The sequence below is a fragment of the Bubalus kerabau genome, chromosome 14 (genome assembly GCF_029407905.1).
Source record: "Bubalus kerabau isolate K-KA32 ecotype Philippines breed swamp buffalo chromosome 14, PCC_UOA_SB_1v2, whole genome shotgun sequence".
NCBI classification, from domain to species: Eukaryota; Metazoa; Chordata; class Mammalia; order Artiodactyla; family Bovidae; genus Bubalus; species Bubalus kerabau.
In genome coordinates, this window is record NC_073637.1 from 6,366,133 (window position 1) to 6,387,510 (window position 21,378).

The window sequence follows — 21,378 nt, forward strand, 5'->3', positions numbered from 1 at the left end:
TGGACCCAGGACGAGCCATCTAGCCATCTGGGTTCTGACCTTCCACAGGGAATTCCAGCTCTTTTTTTTTAATCACTTTTACCACCTGTACCCATTTCACCCACCATCTACCCTCTCTCCTCTGACAGCCACCAATCTGTTCTCTATACCTATGAGTTCAATTTTGTTTTAGATTCTGTATTATAGGTGAGATTGTAAGGTACTTGTCTTTTTCTGTCTGATGTATTTCACTTGGCATAGTGCCCTCAGGATTCATCCATGTTGTTGCAAATAGCATGGTTTCCGTCTTTTTATGATACTGTTCTATTGTGTGTGTAATACCATGATACTATTCTTTGTCCATTGTTACATCCTTGGGCATGTAGGGACCTTCTGTGTCCTGGCCATTGTAAATAATGCTGCATTGAACATGAGGGTGCATATATCTTTTCAAGTTAGTGTTTCATTTCCTTGGGATAAATACTCAGAATTGGGGTTGCTGGATCGTGGATTGGTTCTTCTTCTTTTTTTTTAGCAACCTCCATATTGTTTTCCACAGAGGCTGAACCAATTTATATTCCCACCAGCAGTGGGCTTCCCTTTTCTCCACACCCTCGCCAGCACTTGTTATTCTTTATCTTTTTGGTAATAGCCATTCTAACACGTGTGACGTTGCATCTAAATTGTGGCTTTGATTTGCGCCTCCCTGATGGTTACGGATGTTGAGCGCCTTTCTATGTACCCGTTAGTCATCTGTGTGTCTAGAATGTCCAGTTTTAAAGAAGAAAACTTGGTTCCTTCTGTACCTTTTACTTAGCTTTTATCTTGCTCTGTGGTCCTAGCCCCATCTGAAATAGCCTAGGTATCTTCTTTCCCCTTTGGACAAAAACAAGGGTGGTGGGAGGGAAGATTTTCTTAATAGAATTCCATGTTGCCAGGCATTTAAACAATGTCAAATTTGAAATGGCTTAACTAGAGACTTGTCATGGTGGAGGGAGTCTCTGAGATTGATAGTGAGAAATTTAATGTCCAGAAATTCCCTGCTCAGGTCAGGGTCACTCAGGGCTCTGTCACTGCTCCTCCCACAAGCTGGGGACAGTCTCTTTGGTTCCTTTGATCATTTTATCAATATTTTCTGGCTTCTTTCCTCTCTTACCAAGAGGTGAGACCTGAAGAAGTGACACTATCAAGTGTGATGCTCTCTTTCTTACTAGAGATAGAGTGATCCCCAGTGTCTTGTGGTGGGTCTGATTGTGCCAGTTGCTTTGAAAACAATTTTAAAAACAGAATCGATCCATACATGTGTAGAACTCTAGTATAAGATAGGAAGGAGGTGACATTGGTTGAGTCATTGCATAGCAGGCATTTAGCTGTTTGTTCATTTGTTGTTTTCTGAACACATGTTTTGCACTTAATTCTCACAAAGATCCTATGAGGTCTGGCAGTTTCAATCCCATTCTGCAAATGAGGAAACCAAGACGTGAAGGTGTAGATTGGATTACCCAGCAGCACACAAATTGTAAATGAGGAGGCAGGGATTTGAACTCAGGTCATCCTGGATCCAAACCGTTCCTGCCGTTGCTTTAGGATGGGGTGTGTATGTGTGTGTGTCCACATACACACCAGAATTCTAAGCTGGACATTAATAGGCCTTTCAGTGGAAGCTTTGGAGAGATGTGGGACCTTTTAGTGGACTTCCCTGTTGGCTCAGATGGTAAAGAATCTGCCTGCAATGCAGGAGACCCAGGTTCGATCCCTGGGTGGGAAAGATCCCCTGGAGAAGGGAATGGCAACCCACTGCAGTGTTGTTGCCTGGAGAATCCCATGGACGGAGAAGCCTAGCAGGCTACAGTCCATGGGGTCACAGACCTCTTAGTAGCTGATAGCACCTGGACCTCTTAGTAGCTGGCAGCACCTGTTCTGGCAGATGCACTGAGCACCCATCACTTGCATCTCTGACCGCTGCCCTTGGAGCCAATGGTCTTATGTGGCTGAATGTAGTCAGGCCCATCAGCTCCAATTTCTGATAGATCTAAGAGAGAGAAGCACAAGAAGTCTTTTGTCAGTGGCAGCCTGGGTTGAACTTGTTTTTACTTTTCAATTTTTAAAGCCTTTTTTTCTTGCCTTTCCCTGACCTACCAGATGGTAACAGCATCGTTTAGATCACAGGCTACTGTTTGATTCCTGTCATGGCACGGAGCCAGGTTTATTTCAGGACACTCTAGGTTTTCCCTGAGCACCTGGATTCAGCTCTCACCAGTAGAAAATAATCATGTTTGACATTTGGAGGCACGGAGAACAGAAACTGAGCAAAAAGGACCATACGGCTCAGATTAGAATCACTTGCACAAGCAGTCTTTTTATCTGATAATGGTCCCTCATGCGGCCGTGTTAACTCATCCTGCCTGGGAAGGAGATGCTCTTTTGAATTTATTGACTTCTCTCTTCCACGGGCAGACAGGCGGCCTTGGAAATAGTGGTCTTGCTCAGCATCCAGACACCCAGAATAGCTTGAGAACTCTGCCCTCGTTGATAAACCGCAGACATTTATCCAAACAATGTGTTGGGTGGCAATTTAAAAGAGAAGAAAAAATGACAGGGAATAGGCCTGTTGTGAATAAATGGTTCTTTATTGATGCGTAGCTTGCACTGGCCAGCACGTCTCAAATCCCCACACCCAAGTATAGGTTCAGAGTGCAGAGTTGCTGCTACGTCCACCACCACTAGGGGGGCTGCCTCCACCAGTAACTTACCATTAACACCAATAACAGAGTCACCATCACCACCACCATTGCCATCGACACCGATAACAGTATCATCGTCACCACCATCAATACCAATGATAGTATCATCATCACCACCGTCATTACCATCGACACCAATAACAGTACCACCGTCACCACCACCATTACCATCGACACCGATAACAGTATCATCATCACCACCACCATTGCCATCGACACCAATAACAGTATCATCATCACCACCACCATTACCATCGACACCGATAACAGTATCATCACCACCACCATTGCCATCGACACCAATAACAGTACCACCGTCACCACCACCATTGCCATCGACACCAATAACAGTACCACCGTCACCACCACCGTTACCATCGACACCAATAACAGTATCATCATCACCACCACCATTACCATCGACACCGATAACAGTATCATCATCACCACCACCATTGCCATCGACACCAATAACAGTACCACCGTCACCACCACCATTGCCATCGACACCAATAACAGTACCACCGTCACCACCACCATTGCCATCGACACCAATAACAGTACCACCGTCACCACCACCATTGCCATCGACACCAATAACAGTACCACCGTCACCACCACCATTGCCATCGACACCAATAACAGTACCACCGTCACCACCACCATTGCCATCGACACCAATAACAGTACCACCGTCACCACCACCATTACCATCGACACCGATAACAGTACCACCGTCACCACCACCATTACCATCGACACCGATAACAGTATCATCATCACCACCACCATTACCATCGACACCGATAACAGTATCATCATCACCACCACCATTGCCATCGACACCAATAACAGTATCATCATCACCACCACCATTGCCATCGACACCAATAACAGTATCATCATCACCACCACCATTACCATCGACACCGATAACAGTATCATCATCACCACCACCATTACCATCGACACCGATAACAGTATCATCATCACCACCACCATTGCCATCGACACCGATAACAGTATCATCATCACCACCACCATTACCATCGACACCGATAACAGAATCATCATCACCACCACCATTACCATCGACACCGATAACAGTACCACCGTCACCACCACCATTACCATCGACACCGGTAACAGAATCATCATCACCACCACCACTGCCATTGACACCAATAACAGTACCACCGTCACCACCACCATTGCCATCGACACCGATAACAGTATCATCATCACCACCACCGTTACCATCGACACCGATAACAGAATCATCATCAACACCACCATTGCCATCGACACCAATAACAGTACCACCGTCACCACCACCATTGCCATCGACACCGATAACAGTATCATCATCACCACCACCGTTACCATTGACACCGATAACAGTATCATCATCACCACCACCGTTACCATCGACACCAATAACAGTATCATCATCACCACCACCATTGCCATTGACACCAATAACAGTATCATCATCACCACCACCATTGCCATCGACACCAATAACAGTATCATCATCACCACCACCATTACCATCCACACCGATAACAGAATCATCATCACCACCACTACCATCGACACCGATAACAGAATCATCATCACCACCACCATTACCATCGACACCGATAACAGAATCATCATCACCACCACCATTACCATCGACACCGATAACAGAATCATCACCACCACCATTACCATCGACACCGATAACAGTATCATCATCACCACCACCATTACCATCGACACCGATAACAGCACCACCATCACCACCACCGTTACCATCGACACCGATAACAGTATCATCATCACCACCACCGTTACCATCGACACCGATAACAGAATCATCATCACCACCACCATTACCATCGACACCGATAACAGAATCATCATCACCACCACCATTACCATCGACACCGATAACAGTATCATCATCACCACCACCATTACCATCGACACCGATAACAGAATCATCATCACCACCACCATTACCATCGACACCGATAACAGTATCATCATCACCACCACCATTACCATCGACACCGATAACAGAATCATCATCACCACCACCATTACCATCGACACCGATAACAGAATCATCACCACCACCATTACCATCGACACCGATAACAGTATCATCATCACCACCACCATTACCATCGACACCGATAACAGCACCACCATCACCACCACCATTACCATCGACACCGATAACAGTATCATCATCACCACCACCGTTTCCAGCACCACCATCATCAGCATTACCACCACCATCACCCCCACCATCACTACCATATCCACCACCATCAGCCCCACCATCACGACCACCATCATTCCCGCTGTCTCCGCCCTCATCACCTGTACCATCAACACCATCACCGGCATATTCACCACCATCACAGTCACTGCCACCACCGTGACCACCGTCATCACCAGCACCCCCACCATCACCACCGTGTACTTAATGTCAGATCCTGTGCTGCACACTCTGTGGACATTATTTTATTTAGTCTTTGCAGCACTCTTCAAAGGTAGTGGTTTTGAAGCTGGACCGCTTGACACGTCGTCTCTCACCCACTTAAGGACTCCAAAGGGCCAGAATTCTGCTATTAGCATTTCTTCTTCATCAGAGTCACCATCATCTTCCTTCTCATCCTCATAACTATCTATTATATTTACATGATGCTCTGTTATGCTTTTTAAATCATTTTCTCAAATATTGAATTATTTCTTCTACTATTGTCTTTCACATAATTGCAATAATTATAATTTTCTGCATGAAGAAACTAAGACTCAGCAAGTTAAATGGTTTGCCTGTCCTCATCTACGTTAGGTTTAGAACTCTTTTTCTTACAATATTGCAGAGGAAGGGGGTTGGGAAAAGAAAAGATCAAAGACCTCTTTGATTGCAGTGAGTGGCCGAGTTCTCATAGCCGCTTACTCAGAGCTCCATGCCCCACCCCTGGTGATTCTAACTCATGAGTTCTTGAATGACACCTGGGAATCTGTCTCAAATATGTTTTTGCCCTATTTTGCCAATATTTCTCATTATTGCTGGGACTTCATGAAAGAGGAGATAGTAGAGTGGGGTAGGACTTTGACAAGTTGAGATGGAGCATCTCTATCCTACAGATAGAGGTGGCTTGGCAGGCCAAGTCCTTGGGGCCAAGCTAAGCAGCCGACATGAGCTGTGGCTTAGGGCTGGGAGCAGGGCCACCGGACGCCAGACTGAAAGGGCAGGTCAGAGGGCTGGGCTGGCACAGTCCGCGGTCATAAAGACACCTTTCCTCTGGGGGTGGGCAGTGCGTGGGGACAAACACGAGTGTGCAGGGGCAGAGAGGGAGGGGCCAGAGTTTAAGGAACAGGGGAGACGCTGACGTCATCCAGCTTCTGTAATCCAACAGACTGTTAAAGACGCTTCATCACAATGATCTCATTGTCAGAGCCCTGGGAAGGCCCTGCACACACAGCTCTGGGGCCAGATCTTAACCTCATCAGGTTCTAGCTGGGTCCCCGGTGAGACTTGACTCTGAACCTCAGTGTCCCCACCTCCCAGTAGGACTGAGAGTGCCTGCATCCCGGAGCGAGGGGATTCCTGCAGAGTGGAGACACAAGGAAAATACGGGAAACCCCCGAAGAGGGTTTGACACAGAGGAGGTGCTCGAGGAATGTGGTTCTGATTCAGAGTCATGCCTTCCTTTTCATTTCTCGTTGCAATGCTCTGACCTTGTGAGGATAACTGTAAGGAAGAAAGCAGACGAGCAGGCCTTCCATTGTCCATGTACACATATGATAGGGTACATGCTGTGTGTCGTGAGGACTCGCCAGCACGCACCTCACCCCTGTCCAGACGGGTAGACTCTGAGGCTTAGTGATCACACCCACCCCCAAGGGATGACCAGCTGGGGTCATGCAGAGTAGCATGGATCCTGACGGCAGAAGCACAGAAATGGTCCGTGTGACCTGCCTGCCCAGAGTCGAGATGCATCACCTTTCATCCTTGTGCTGAAAGGTCTGTAGCTGTGAGAGAGAATGGAGGTGCTCCCCACGTGCTGACCCAAGAGGCATCTGGGTTAAATCCTCAAGTGAAATCAAGTGGAGTTTATCAGTGGATTGAATGTTATGCCATAGTTTCTAAGGAAAAAAAGGGATAGAGGGGGAGAATGTGTGTGCATGTGTGGGCGCATTTGTGTGTGTGTGTGTGTGTGTGTGTGTGTGTGTGCACCTGTGCAAAGCTTGCCTAAACATAAAATGCCTCTGGAAAGCAACCAACATCTGGTAGGATTAGTTGTTGTCAAGGAAAGGGAATGAGTGTCATGGGGACAGGACAAGGGCATTTTTCTCAGGTAAACCCTGCAGTACTTTTTAAAATGTGGGGCCATGTGTTTCCAAAGTCATCTGCATTGCAGCGCTGACATCCAGAGGGGAGGCTCCCTGGCCCCAGACTTCCCCCACCCCGACCCCACACTGCCTCCCTGCAGGGTGTCTCGAGGCGGATAGTCTGTTATCAGGGGGGTTCCTCCAGACGTGTCATTAGACGGGCTCTGGGCTCGGGCTGCCTGTTAATCCTGGCTTCTTCTTTTTGTCCTCAGGGGAAGAGAGGTGAGGCGGGTCCTCCTGGAGTCCCTGGCTTGCTGGGGCAGCAGGTAACTACTGTCTTCCTATCCTCTTCCTTAGCCACACTGCTTTCTCTGATTAAGGAAATGACAGGGTAGCAGTTCTCAGGTTGTAACCAGACTCTTGCATGAGTCTGAGCAATACTCATCAGAGCATTAAAAACAATGTGCAGCGGGTCCCTCGCCCTCCCTGCCTCCCACCTCAGTGCTGGGAGAACGGCTATTCAGTCTCCTGGGGCGTGGGGATTAGGCCTGAAGGAGAGCAGACCTCCTCCCCCGGCCCCAGGCTGGTCCAGCTCCCCACTCCCCCTCGGTCTCATGTGTGCCACCCCTGTGGTCCCCCGTGGATCCCTTTAGCCGCCCCGGCAGGTGGGCAGGCTCAGTCACCCTCCCCATTTCAGACCAGGTGGGGGTGCGACTCCCCAATACACAGACTCGCTCGGGGTCACCTGCTGTTCAGGAGGGCCCTGCCCCTATCCCAGGCCACCTGGGCCCTGACCCTTCTCAGTCCCCCTTTTCTATAAATTCAGAGTCACTGTGACACCCTCACCCCCCTCCCAGCACACACACTTCAGTGTGGCCAGAACAGGCACTCAGCACCGGTGGTGATCACACCCCACTTTGTGATCTCTTTGCTAATTGCACCAAAGCTCGCCACCAACCCCAAGCCCCAGCCTTCCTGGAATCAGGGTTGGTAAATTCCCGGAAAGCATTGAGGGGGGTCACAGTTAGGGAGGTGGAGATTAGGAGCTTAGGGTCCCAGCCGTGGCCACTTGCTGGCTGCGGCATCTTGAACAAGTCCCTTTACCTTCTGAACTTCCGCTTCATCATTTGTCACAAATGCCAATATAAACAAAACAGGGTGATGATTTCAGCAGAAGATGTGGGGATGTGGCCCAGGTGCTGGGGTCCCAGTGAGAGCACAGGGAGCCCCGGGTGGGGTGCTGTCCCATCCTTCTGGCTTGGTCGCAGCAGGCGGGCGGGATCAATACAGGCTTGTCTGCCGGCTTCCCACTGCAGTAAAGGCTCGGCTCTGGCGCCCACTTGTTCCTGGGCATATCTCCTCCACACCCAACTCTGTGATGGTAGCCACTGTCCTTTAACATCTGGTAGGCACCCACCCAGGGCACGCTGCTGACCACGCTTCCAAATGGGCTTTTCCCGCTCTGAATATGAAGTGTGTGCCGGGCACCCCGCACGTGAATCTCAGGCTTTATTCCAGCCCCTCACATGCCCATCAGGCTGTAACACAGGATAAGGGGCTGTAAAACCAGCCATTATTCATGGTCTTCTAAAGATTCCACACTCACTGTGACATTTTGATGTTAGTAGTGCAAGATAAAGAGTGTTTTTGCATTTGTTTTATGACCTTGTTTCTTGCGAGCAAAGCTTGTATATTTCAAAAATTCACCATAAATACAGCTCCATCAAAATACTTTAAGTTAGATTTTTTTCCCTATCACTGTTTTCTTGGCTACCCTGATAAATATATTTCTTTCTTTGGTTTTAAATTCTGAAGCCCTTTTCCCTTCAACAAAATCTTTCCTGAGTGCCAGGCCTTGAGCTGGATGCTGTAGACACAAATAGGGCAGGGATTTTGCCAGAAATGGGGCACCCTGATATACTCGGGGATCTCAGTGGTTCAGAACCAGAGGGTGTGGTGTATGATAGGTACCACCTGGCTCCCTGCATTGGATCACCACCGCACAGATGCAGAGCTGCATTCAAGCCCACCATGCCCACTCCAAGAGCAGTGTTTCCCTGCTGGACCCCTGCCCAGCTCTGTAATTCACTCTTCCTAACTTACGCGCACGCCCACCTGCCCTGGGCCTGGCCACAGTTTTGTGCTGCTTGCCATCTGTGTATTTGCTCATCGATTCATCCAGCAGGTGTTCACCTAGCCCCCACCGTGTGCGGGTGTGGCCCTGGGAAGGGGAACCTCGAGGCCCCTGTCCAAGCCCAGAGGAGCCAGATGTGATGGAGGCAGGGAGAGGTGCCGATAGAGGGACGATCCTCTGAGCTAAGACCTGGGAGGGGCGTAGTCAGAGCTCTGGTTCTGGGGGATGGGGCGTCAGCCTCTTGGGCCCAGAGGAGGGTCCCTGAGCTGATCTGGAAAATCTGGGTTGATTCTGTCGCAGCAGAAAGGAAGTTCCTGGGCTTCCTGGTCTGACGAGAAGAAGGCTGAGGGTCCGTCCGTTCAGTTTCTGCTCCTGTCAGGCGCTCTCCCTGTGTCAGTATACAGTCGCATCTGCTCTTTACAGCCACTTGTGAGAAGGCTTATCCCGTTTCCAGTCGAAAGAAATGGAGATGTGAAAATGAAAGTGTCAGTCTCTCAGTGCTGTCCGACCCTCTGCGACCCCGTGGACTGTAGCTCACCAGGCTCCTCTCTGTGGGATTCTCCAGGCAAGCATACTGGAGTGGGCAGCCCATCCCTCCTCCAGGGGATCTTCCCGACCCAGGGATCGAACCAGGGTCTCCTGCATTGCAGGTGGCTTCTTTACCATCTCAGCCAGTAGGGAAGGCCCCAACAGAAATGGAGCTTAGAGTTGAGTTAGCTTTGCTGTAACAGGAAGAGCCAGCCTCAGGCTGAGCCAGGCCCCAAGGCAGCTGGCCTTCTGGAAGATGCTTTCGGTGCCTCTTTTTTCAGGATGAAAACGGTCGTTCTGGAATGTTTTAGACTTAAGATACACATTCTAGGTGGTCGCTCCTGTGTCCTGGCAGCCTTTTAGGAAAAGTGGGAATTTGTGTCTGGTCTGGACGACTGTTTATGCGAAGGTATTGAGGCCAGCATGGCTGGCAGACCCTTGAGTGGGTGGGAACACAGCCAGGGGAGGGGCCGACCCCAGAGGACTGAGCTGGGTTTCTCAACCCAGAAACCCCCTCCCCTGAGGGGGGAGCAATCCCTGTGCCCCTGGAGCTGTGTCCTGGAGGAGGACTTACCATCATGGAGGAGGACTCATGATCACGAATAACCTCTGAAAACAAATATTTGCAAATTGTTCAGGAAGTGTGACTAAGTGCTAATTATGCAAGGGATTTTCATGCATCTTCAGATTCCATCCAATTTCATAAATCTACTCCAGTTGGAACAAGGTGGTTATTAGGAATAGTTATTTGCTTTTCTGCTATCACTAATGCTAATTAGGTTAATTGGTTATTTACACGTCACCGCTGCAATCACTGAGCATGATGGTGTGCAGTCACCATCGTATCAAGAAGGATAAAACATGCCGTTAATAATGAGTAGACTTACTGGTTAATTGATAGAGTCATTACTCAGTTGTTTTTATTCATAATAATTAAAACGGATTTTGTTGTTAACATTTAGATCTATTGGCTAATTTGTCACTCTCTCTAATAATTAGGTGAATTGGTTATTTAGATATTGGCTTCCCTGGTGGCTCAGATGGTAAAGAATCTGCGTCCAGATGCTATAGAACCCCAGAACCCGGGGTTTTATCCCTGGGTCGGGACGATCCCTCAGAGAAAAGAATGGCATGTCACTCCTGTATTCTCGCCTAGAGAGTCCCATGGACAGAGGAACCTGGAGGGCTACAGTCCATGGGTTCTCAAAGAGTCGGGCACGACTGAGTGAGTAGCATTTTCACATTGATGATAAAAAGAGAAGAGCGTGAGCTGAGCAGGTTTCACACACCTTCATTCATCGGCTGGCATGAGGCCCCTCCTGGTTTTATCATCACCCTCTGCCTCTATATTTAATCCTGCAGCCTGCACTCCCCGAGCTCCCGGGCACCTCTGCCCGGTGCCTCAAACACTCGCCAAGAACACTCAGCCGGTGTCCGCTCCACCCAGACACACTCACCCAGCTGCGTCCCCACCGCAGCGCAGGGCGCCATCACGGGTCCCTTCGTTCTGGTGAACCCGGTCTCTTGCCCCTTCGCTCCACACACCCCACCTGCTATCGAGTTTTGTCAGCTTCTCCTTCCGAATGCTATTCCAGCCGAGTCAGACTGGCTCTTGTGTTGCTTCTCCACTGCTAAAGCCAGGTCCCGGGCACTTCCCAGCAGCTCCGCCTCCCACCACTGTGTCCCCCCGCTTCCCGGAGCCCTGTCTCCCACCCCACACCCCCATTCCACTCCTTCACACTGACTGTCGGTCCTGGCAACACACAGAAGTCTGCCTGTTCTCAGGCCCTGAACCTAGGGTTCTTCCTTCTCTGGACTTCCTCAGCTCTCAGCTTAGACGTGGCCCCTACTGCAGGGCCTTCCTTGACCAGCCCCAGCCAGGATGGCCCCTCAGGTACAGGCACAATGATTTCATCACCAGGGCTTCCAGTCCCCAGAATGGTCCCTTCACTTGCTCCATTTGTTCTCTCCGTCATCCCAGCCCCCCACCAGCTTCTAAGAGTGCCGTCAAGGGAACTGGTAACCTGGTTTTACAACGAGCTTTCCAGGTGGTTCTGTGGCAGATTCAGGATCCACTGCACGTGAGGGCTTTGTGACCTCAGGAGGGGCCCTTACCCTCTCTGGGCCTCAGTTTTCCATATTGTCAAATAAGGAGGTTTAATTTCTAGTTGTTCAGTTGCTCAGTCATGTCCAACTCTTTGAGACCCCCAGGGAGCCTGCCAGGCTCCTCTGTCCTTGGGGTTCTCCAGGCAAGAATACTGGAGTGGGTTGCTTTTCCCTTCTCCATTAGTTTATGGTAGAGGATCACTAAAACTCTGTCCACTCGCACAGGCTGTGAGCCTGAGACAAGCAGTCAGCAGCCCACAGGGACTTCTGTAGGACGTGGAGGAGGAAGTGGGGACAGGTTCAGACTAATGAGCTGGTCGGGAGGCTTGCTTCCCAGAGCGGCTACTTTGAAAGAGGCCAGGGTACTCCAGGGGGTGTCGCGTCACAGGAGGGATGGAAGCCAGGTGTGTCTGGTTTGCTGTTGGAGGGAGAGCTGCGTGTGGTGGGAAGGGGCCTCCGATGAGCTCCGCGGGGCTGAGGTCACTGAGAACCTCAGAGGTCAGGGAGAGGTGGGTCCTGGGAGTGCCACCTGCAGGACTGCTGCTTTGCCTGGAGGTGAGCAGAGCTGAGCTGGAGCAGACATGGAGAGAAGTGAGGTCACCAGCCACTTTTAGTGCCTCCATCGCTCATCCCTTCGAGGGACCCTGCATGAGTACCTGCCCAGTCCCCCGTCCAGCACGGCCTGGCCACTCAGTTGCTCCAGGTCCAAGCAGATGTCTCCCAGTAAAAGTAGACGCTACCTCCCAAAGACTCGCCAGCACTCAGCGAGCCACGCGGAAAACCAGGTCCAGGTGCCACGCAGGAAGTTGTGTTCCGTTCACGTCTACTTCGCTGCCCGTCGTTGACTCAGCAGTGCCCCCAGCGGGAGAAAAGGGAAGTGTCCGCAGCAGCGGCAACCGTGGCCATTTTTTAGTGTTTACCTCCCTCTAGTGGGGATGGGACGCTCTTCTCTGAGTGCACAGCCCTCTCCCCAGCTGTTTGCAATCAAGTTGGCTTCAAACACTGAGTGAACATCTGCTCTGTTGCAAGCCCTGGGCTTGTCGCTGTGTGATAAGAGGTGCGGGGGGCGGGGGCACGAGGGGGGACTCTGCCTTCAAGGGCCTGTGAGTCACGTGAGCACCGTCACACTGGCCTTCAGCGTGGGGGACGCAGCGGTTACTTCTGCAGAACGTTTCAGAAAGATGGAGATGGGAGGGAGGGCATGTGTGGAGAGACACCTGGACAAAGAAAGGCCAGAGGTGCGTCTCCTGGAACCTGTATCGTGGTGAGAGCTGCTGTTTAACAGATCTGTCTGTTCACCCCAGGTGATCCGATGCTGAATAATGCTTGGGAACCACTGTTCTAGGACATTTTTGTTAATGGGTTAACTCCGTGTGTGTGTGTATTCACACACAGACATATTTATTTTAAATGCGCAAATATTTTCAATATCAGAATAGATACTACACCACTTACATGCCCATCACCCAGATAGCACACATGTTATCATGGTGTAAGTTTTACTTCAGATCTTTTCTTTCTGCTTTTGTTCCTTTTTGTTTAAAAAAAAAAATAAGGTATTTCAATAAAACTGAAGCCCCACCTCCACCCCCATCTCTTGTGTCCCCATCCCTCTCCTCTCTCAAAGGACAGTGCCACCGGGAGGCTGCTCCGCGCACGTTTGTCACCCAGGCCCCCCTCTTTCTTTTCAGGGCCCCCCAGGACCACCTGGCGTCCCAGGCCCCCCTGGACCCGGAGGCCCCCCGGTGAGACTGGTTTTGACTTTCTCTTCCCAGGGCACTTAGATGGAGGTTTCATGGCCCTGGGAGACAGGGACATCATCGTGTGGAGCCGTCTGTTGGCTCTTTGTCCAAGAGCAGGGCAAAGGCATGAACGAGGAGGGCCCTGCCCACAGCTAGCTCTGGAGCCCCTTAGACTGGAGATAGCTCCTGAACTCATACAGCTCTGGAGCCCCTTAGACTGGAAAAAGCTCCTGAGCTCATTCAGCACGTTCGTGGCTGCTCCTAGAGAAGTATGCAGGAAGCGTGAGGTCGTCCTTCCTAGGATCTTTCAGCAGTGTGTGGGTTGGCTCCCTTCCCCCAGTTCAGGAGCAGCTAGGAAGGTTCCCGTGGGCAGAGCGGACGGTGGGGAGCAGAGAGAGGTGGTTCCTTCCACCCATCCCGCCAGGGGGGAGTGAAGGTGCTGGTGGCCCCAACTGCAGCCCAGCCCAGCCCCGCGCTGGCCAGCCTGGGAGGTGTGTCGACCCCTCTGTTCACCGTGGCCCACACCACAGATGGCCAGATGCCCCCGAGGGGTGTCCACCCTGGGTGCCATCCTCAGAGCTAAAGATCCGGGCTCCTGCCAGCAAAGGCGCTGGGAGAAGGGAGCCAGTGCTCGGAAGAGGTCAGACTAACGGTTCCCCTGTGGTTCCCCTTGGCAGGGTCTGCCTGGAGAGATCGGCTTCCCGGGAAAGCCTGGGCCCCCCGGGCAGGCGGTGAGTGACCGGGGCACCCCTCCCCGCTCTCCCCTCTCCTACCCTTCCACGTGGGAGGGGCTGGCCCTTCCACTGGCCACCCAGGCTGCTTCCCGGTGGGTGACACTCTGTGCTCTTCCCTTCCTGTTGGGGGGACCAGGGCCCTTGGCACCCTGCCTCCTTCTCCTCCCTTCCATGGTGCCTGCCGCATGCTGTCTCTAGAGGGCCTTGCCCCGAGGCCCCCAGCCAGGCTGCGGATCAAGGCGCCCACTCCTCAGGCCACTGCCTGTGCTCTGTAACCCCGAGGCACAGTTGACGGCCCTTGGCTGTTGGAAGCATGGCTTCTCATCTGTGGGGACACTGCCAGGGGGTCATGGAAGTAATGGGCGCGGAGACGCGAGGTTCAGTCCAGGACATGGCAGGGTGGCCCTGCTTCTATGCCTGCCATTTCCTCTTTCCCAGTTAGCAGGATCCAGGGAGCCAGGCCTTCTCAATCCTTTTAGGTCCTGAGGGTGGAGATCATCAAACCTTAACGTCCGCACAAGCAGGGTACAGATTCAAGCTGGGTGTCTCCTGCCTCTTGGCCAGCAGCTCTTCAGGGCAGGGTGATAGAGTGGCCTTGGGCCTCTGAGACCGTGTGACCATGATGCGTGTCAGAGGTGATGGCCCCCAGGAGGCCTCTGGTCGTCCAGAAGGAACTTCCTTACTGCTGCTTGTCTGGTGGGGCCAGCGGGTGGGGAAAGGCCATGGCTGTGGAAGCCAGTGGAGCCCGCAGCACTGGTGGGGTCTCGGGACATTGGAGAAAGGGTGACTGAGGGAAAGTCGGTCTGGGCAGCACGGGCAGTTTTCCCCCTGTCACTGGGCGCCGGATCCACAGGCGGCTATAGGTGGAGGCCCCGGGATGCCGAGATGTGATGGCTGGATGCTGGCATGCTTGGCTCTGTCGAGCTCTGGGTACCACAGTGAAGGCTCTGGACGTGAGGTCCAGTGTTGTGAGGCCCATTCTCAGGGGAGCCCGTCCAAGCCTGGAGCGCACGCTTAGCTGCCATCCACAGATGCTCCTGAACACCCATCCCCACGGTTTCACCCACTAACAGTTTACGGCAGTGACCGCACCCCAGAGAGTTGGCACCCAGGAATGGTCCCGCGTGTGTCAGGCACCACGCCGGCCAGCTCCGGCTGCAGAATCCGCTCCTGGCTGGAAGCAGTTCAGCACAGTGCTGCCCTGACCGGGCCTTTTATGTTGGTCTGTTTTTTCCCTCTCTGCCCAGGGACCGCCTGGAAAGGATGGGCCGAATGGACCCCCAGGCCTGCCAGGACCGAAGGTTGGTATGAGTTAGGGAACCCAGAACCCAGAAGCCAGAGAGCTCTTTGATGATTGGGTGCCCCAGCCGTGGATCACGTTTGGATCCTGAGTCATGCAGGGCTCAGAAATGTTTAATATTCAAGGTCAGATATGGGTGAGCCCCTTATTCCTACCTAGGTAACTGGTTGAGGATTTGGAGGCCGAGGACTTTTAAATTATTCTGTTAGAGATATGCATCTATTTTATTTGTAAGGAGGAAGCCTTTTCAGAGACTCTTACATAATAAGAGACTTCAACTTAATAATATTCTGGGGCTCATTATAGTAAGATCATTAAGAGGAGTCAGAGGTTAACTGTCATAAAATTGGGAAGCAAGTTCACAGTTTACTCACTTCAGAGGGACAATTAAAAACCCATACAGCCAACAGTTTAACAAGTGAACCTCACCTTTTCATGGCAAAGATACAGAAGCTCAAGGATGAATGTCAACAGTCCTTGCAAGGCAACTTCTGGATGTTATAGGCGTTTTGACCATCCCTTTCAGTAGGCAGACTTAGAGGCTCCACTTTTTCATGACAGAATACAGAATACATACAGATGTAACTTAATTTAAGAACATGTCATGTAAATTCCTCCATTCTCCTCTCTTTAAAAACAAAAGATAAGGGCTGATCAAGTATTTTGTCGTCTCAAAAGCACTTAGGCAGGGTCTCCCCTGCTCTGAATCCCTCATTTCCGCTCACTTGAGTCTGTAAATCAAAAGCAGAGCCAGTGAATCTAGGAAGTGGTTGGAGGTGCTGTTTCGGGCCACTGCGGTCTCACAGAATTAAAGGAGCTCAGTAGCACCCGGGTCTGAGTAGCTTTCCTGCTTCCAGCCTGGAGCTGGTCCTCAGTCGCTTCCCTCCACTCCCGGCTCCTGCTGTTGACTCTCCTCCGCCTTCCTTGCAGGGAGACCCAGGAGACAGAGGGGAGGACGGTCTGCCCGGACAGCGCGGCCCACGGGTAAGGACTCTGACATCCTCCTCTCGTGCCTGTTATTCTAAGCGGTGTGTTTGAGGCTCTGTGTGAACCCCCACTGTCAGAGCCTTGTAGGCTGGGGTCAGGCAGGGGACAGCCAGGGCCATCGCACAGGGGCTGTTTGAAAGGCAGGGGCAGGTTGGGGTCAGTGGTGACACCCTGGACTGACGACCGCCGAGAGCCACAGCACGGCACGCCCAGGGACAGGAGCAGGAGTTCCTGGAGGCAGGGGGCCCTGCAGCTGGAGGAGAGGACCCCATCTCCACGGGAGAGCCTTGGCCTCAGGAAGAGGGACAGCCTTGCTAACCAGCCCGTCCTGGGGGTTGAGGGGCCAGGGGGTCAGTCCCCGCCCATCCTGTCCCCTGAGCTTTCCCTGCCTCAGTGTCCCTTCACACCTGACCCCTCCAGAAGGCAAGGAAGCCTGGGGCTTCTGGGAGTGCAGACGTGTGGAGACTGGATCCACGGAGGCAGTGGAGTCAACCCATGTGCCATGCAGAGGGAGCACCTCCTGTGGAAGGGGCCCAAGTGCTGGATTTGGGTGACTGTCCGTATGTGCTGTGGGTGTGTATATAGTGTGTGAGTGGGTATGTACATGGGTATATGGTGTGTGTGGGTGTGTATATGGTGTGGGTGTCTGTATGTGGTATGGGTGTGTGTATGCAGTGTGTGTGTATGTGAGGTGTGTGTGTGTACATAGTGTGTGTATCTGGTGTGTCTATGTCATGTGGGTGTGTCTGTATGTTATGTGAGTATGTGGTGTGTGTGTGTGTGTGTACATGGTGTGTGTCTGTGTGGTGTGGGTGTGTGTATGTGGGATGTGTCTGTACGTGAGGTGTGTGTGTGTGTTGTGGGTGTGTGCATGGTGTGTGGGTCTGTATGTTGTGTGTGTATGTGAGGGATGTGTATGTATGTGTGCACATGGTGTGTGGGTCTGTATGTCGTGTGTGTGTGTGTGTGTATGCAGTGTATGTGTGTTTATGTGAGGGTTGTGTGTGTGTGTGCATGGTGTGTGGGTCTGTGTGTCGTGTGTGTGTGTATGCAGTGTATGTGTGTGCATGTGAGGGGTGTGTGTGTGAGGGGTGTGTGTGTTGTGGGTGTGTACATGGTGTGTGGGTCTGTATGTCATGTGTGTGTGTGTATGCAGTGTGTGTGTGTGTGGGGGTGTGTGTGTGTGTGCACATGGTGTGTACGTTTGCAGGTGCCTGTGCTTCTGGAGGGGCCTGTGTCCAGACAGATACTCACACGGGGGCCCTCTCCCTCACACTCTGTCAGGGTAAGAGCTAGTTAAGGGCTGTGACTGGCTCTTGGTGACCACCCTCCAGCCCCAGCCCACAGCAGGCACCTGCAGGCACTCAGTCAGGGCTCACTGGTGGCCGACTGATAACTCACAGCCCAGAAAGGGCACAGGTATGGTCTGTACTTGGCCCAGTGGTGACCCTGCTGTCCTGGGAGGCAGGACCCGGGTCACCTCGCTGGCCAGTGAAGGCTGATGGGCAAATCCCTGGACCCTCGGTTCCCTGTGGCCTCACTTTTTCAAGCAGTGATCATTCTTTAGTGAAAGTCACTCAGTCATGTTTGACGTTTTGCGATTCCATGGACGATACAATCCATGGAATTCTCTAGACCAGAATGCTGGAGTGAGTAGTTTTTCCCTTCTCCAGGGGATGTTCCCAACCTGGGGATCAAACTCAGGTCTCCCTCATTGCAGGCAGGTTCTTTACCAGCGGAGCCACAATTTAGACCAAATTAAAATGGAGCAGAACTCACGTGGGTTGCCACGTGCCCACCCTCTCCAGGATGCCCAGTGGACTCCCTGTGGAAAGCATCTGCTGGGAGCCCCCTGCCCCGGATTCCTCAGGGCTCTGCAAGCCAGCTCACTGTCGCTTACAAGCACAGCACCTCCATCTTTTAAGACTCAACATTCCTGTTTTTAAAAAATATCTGTGGTTGAAATGTAATGATATGTAACTGGCTGCGTTTTGTCCCTCCATTGCTCTGGGGTAAATCACGTGGCCTTTTAAACACCAAAGGCCACGTTCCTGTTTTTGATTGATAGGCTGAAATTCGATCATCTTCCAGAAATAACCTAAAGCGTTTGCATAGGTCACTATTATTTTTCATTTTTGACTGCTGGGATTTTATGGACTCAGCCAGACCTGTGAGCTGTGTATCCTCAAATCCTCCTTGGATTTTATGGGGGATTTGTGGGGTCAGCCAGACCTGTTTGAGCTGTGTTTCCTCACATGTGTGAGTTGGCTCATCCTTCTGAGCTTACAGTGTATAAATTCCCACATTCAGTTAAACAGTCTTCAGAAGAACCTGTTCCCATCGAGTTCCTGTGCGGACGAAGTCGATGGATCTGAAGTATTGGGGTGAATTTGAGGTGCCCTCGGGGTTGTCTTTAGTCATTCCAGCTACGTGTTTGGTATTTATGCTCGCCCCCAGTTACAGAGAGGTCCGTAACTACAGCTCGTCTGCCATTTCTGTCCGATTCCTAGTGTAGTGTAGTGCATTTAAAAATTTTCTCTAGGAAGTTGGAAACTGAATTTCCGCAGGTACATTGCTTTTAGAACATACTTTGTAGCTGCGAAGGAGACAGGGCAGGAGGTCTGTTGCTTTATTTTGACATCACGGCTCACAAGATAAGTATCTCTGAAGAAGGTCGTGGATGCATCCTGGATGACGGGTCTCAAGTCCACTCGGAACAGACCAGCTGCAGGATGAGCAGGTGCGTCGCCCTCTTGGGCTCATGTCGTGGATTCCAGGAGCCGCCCAGCCCTTCGTGGGTCATGCTCTGGCTTAGGATTCACAGCACAGATTCAGGAGGCACTTCAGGAGGCTTTCAAAATGCTTGCTACCCAACCTCAGCACCACCCCCACCCAGCGCCTTTCCAACTGTAAAGGTTGTCCCGTCCTAGCAGATTTAAAGTGACAATTTGTGTAGCAAGTGTTTGCACAGATCCAGTAAGAGCAGCTGTTACTAATTGTGCTTGTGAACACTGGGGATTGATGGGAGAAGCGGAGCACATCTAGAATTTCTATATGCACCGACTCACACACCAGTGGCCCTAGTGGCACCAGAACTGCAGGATGAAATGTGTGCTGCATGCTGAACAGTGCTTTTAGTTCCTTTACTTTCTATTTTTTTCTCTCTGTCTCTCTTAGCATGTGGTGTAGACTTCACTACCACTGGAGTCTGGCATAGCTGCAGGGAAAACCTTTATGTGTTTGCATAACCACTCATTCATTCATTCATGTCTCCACTTACCAGAAAACCAAATTTCCTCGTGGAAATCTACATAAAGATTTTAATAAGGACCATACTTAGCTTCCCTGGTGGCTCAGACGGTAAAGAATCTCCCTTCAATACAGGAGACCTGGGTTCGGTCCCTGGGTTGGGAAGACCCCCTGGGGAAGGGAATGGCAACCCATGTCAGTATTCTTGCCAGGAGAATCCCCTGGAAAGAGGAGCTTGAGGGACTAAAGTCCATGGGGTCGCAGAGTCAAGACGTGACTGAAGTGACTATGTGTCCATGCATAATGATGTTAGAAACTGGCATTCAAGAAGTTAGTGTTTCTGAAGACACATGGCTGGTTAGAAATTGCAGCCCCTCCCCGCTCCTCCCACCACAGGCCTCTTTGCCTCAGTGACTTACAGGAACCTGCTGAGCGTAGCAGCTGGGTGGGGTCAGAGAGTGGGCCCCTCTGGTCCTGCACCCCCTGTCCCCCAACTTCAGCAGGACCAGGAAACGCTGGTCAGAAACCTGATGCCAGAGGACATGACTTCATCCATGCGACCGGAAGCCACGTAGCCCTGCTGAGGGCTTGCTTTCCAACATAATATAAGTTTAGATGTTTAAGCAGCATTTTACCCGAGACTGGCCTTTATAGCAACACACCATGGGAGGGGAAATGGACCTCTCTCCTGCCCGTGAGTTCCTCCACCCCCAGCTGCCTGTGTTTTACCAAGGAGTCTGAACAACTGCGGGCTGCTTGGTCAGCTCGAACAAGTTCATCAACAGCTTCTCCACCACTGGACCCAGCCAGGGGTCTGAGATCCCCCTGGAAGGGAGCATCGCTCAGAGTCGGGGTGGCTCCAGGACTCCCTGTGGCTCTAGACTGTGATTAGAGTCAGAATCACTGGATCCAACCTGTGTAAACTCCCATCAGGGCAACTCCAGAAACCGTTTCTTTTGAGGGAAGGTCAAGCCAGGGTGGGGCTTCCCGGGTGGCACTAGTGGTAAAGAATCTGCCGACCGATGCTGGAGACGCAGGAGACCCGGGTTCGATCCCTGGGTTGGGAAGATCCCCTGCAGGAGGGAATGACAACTCACTCCAGTATTCTTGCCTGGAGAACTCCATGGACAGAGGAGCCTGGCGGGCGACAGTCCATGGGGTCACAAAGAGCTGGACACAACTGAGCGTGCATGCAAAGACCATGTGGGGAGTGTGGAAGCCTCCCTCCAGAAACGCTCAGCACTTGGGGCTTCAGGGCCTGTGCTGCCTGTGCTGCTTGTGTGAGCATCGAGGGTGTGGGTGCCAGGTGCTCTGAGTCTGCGGGACCACCTGGGGGTGACAGCTGTCTCTGCAAACGTGCGTGGTAAGTGATGGGGTGTCTATTATTCTATCTGCAGGGTGAAGTTGGGGAGCAGGGCCTAGCTGGCCGACCTGGAGAAAAGGTCTGTTCATTCATCCATTTTTCGTTTGTTCATCCAATGCATTCGTTTGTTAGTATCCGCTGCGCCTGTATCGCTTGTCTCCCTGGAGCTCACAGCAC

General features: G+C 51.7%; 1 protein-coding gene across 1 annotated transcript in view; it reads left to right on the plus strand.

Moving 5' to 3' along the window:
- Window positions 1-21,378, plus strand: part of COL22A1 (collagen type XXII alpha 1 chain) — a 223,280-nt gene that overhangs the window by 104,989 nt on the left and 96,913 nt on the right. Inside the window, exons 23-28 of the mRNA XM_055545712.1 lie at window positions 7,331-7,384; window positions 13,518-13,571; window positions 14,246-14,299; window positions 15,550-15,603; window positions 16,533-16,586; window positions 21,236-21,280. Of these exons, the coding sequence (XP_055401687.1) occupies window positions 7,331-7,384; window positions 13,518-13,571; window positions 14,246-14,299; window positions 15,550-15,603; window positions 16,533-16,586; window positions 21,236-21,280 (315 nt within the window). The remainder of the gene's footprint in view (window positions 1-7,330; window positions 7,385-13,517; window positions 13,572-14,245; window positions 14,300-15,549; window positions 15,604-16,532; window positions 16,587-21,235; window positions 21,281-21,378) is intronic.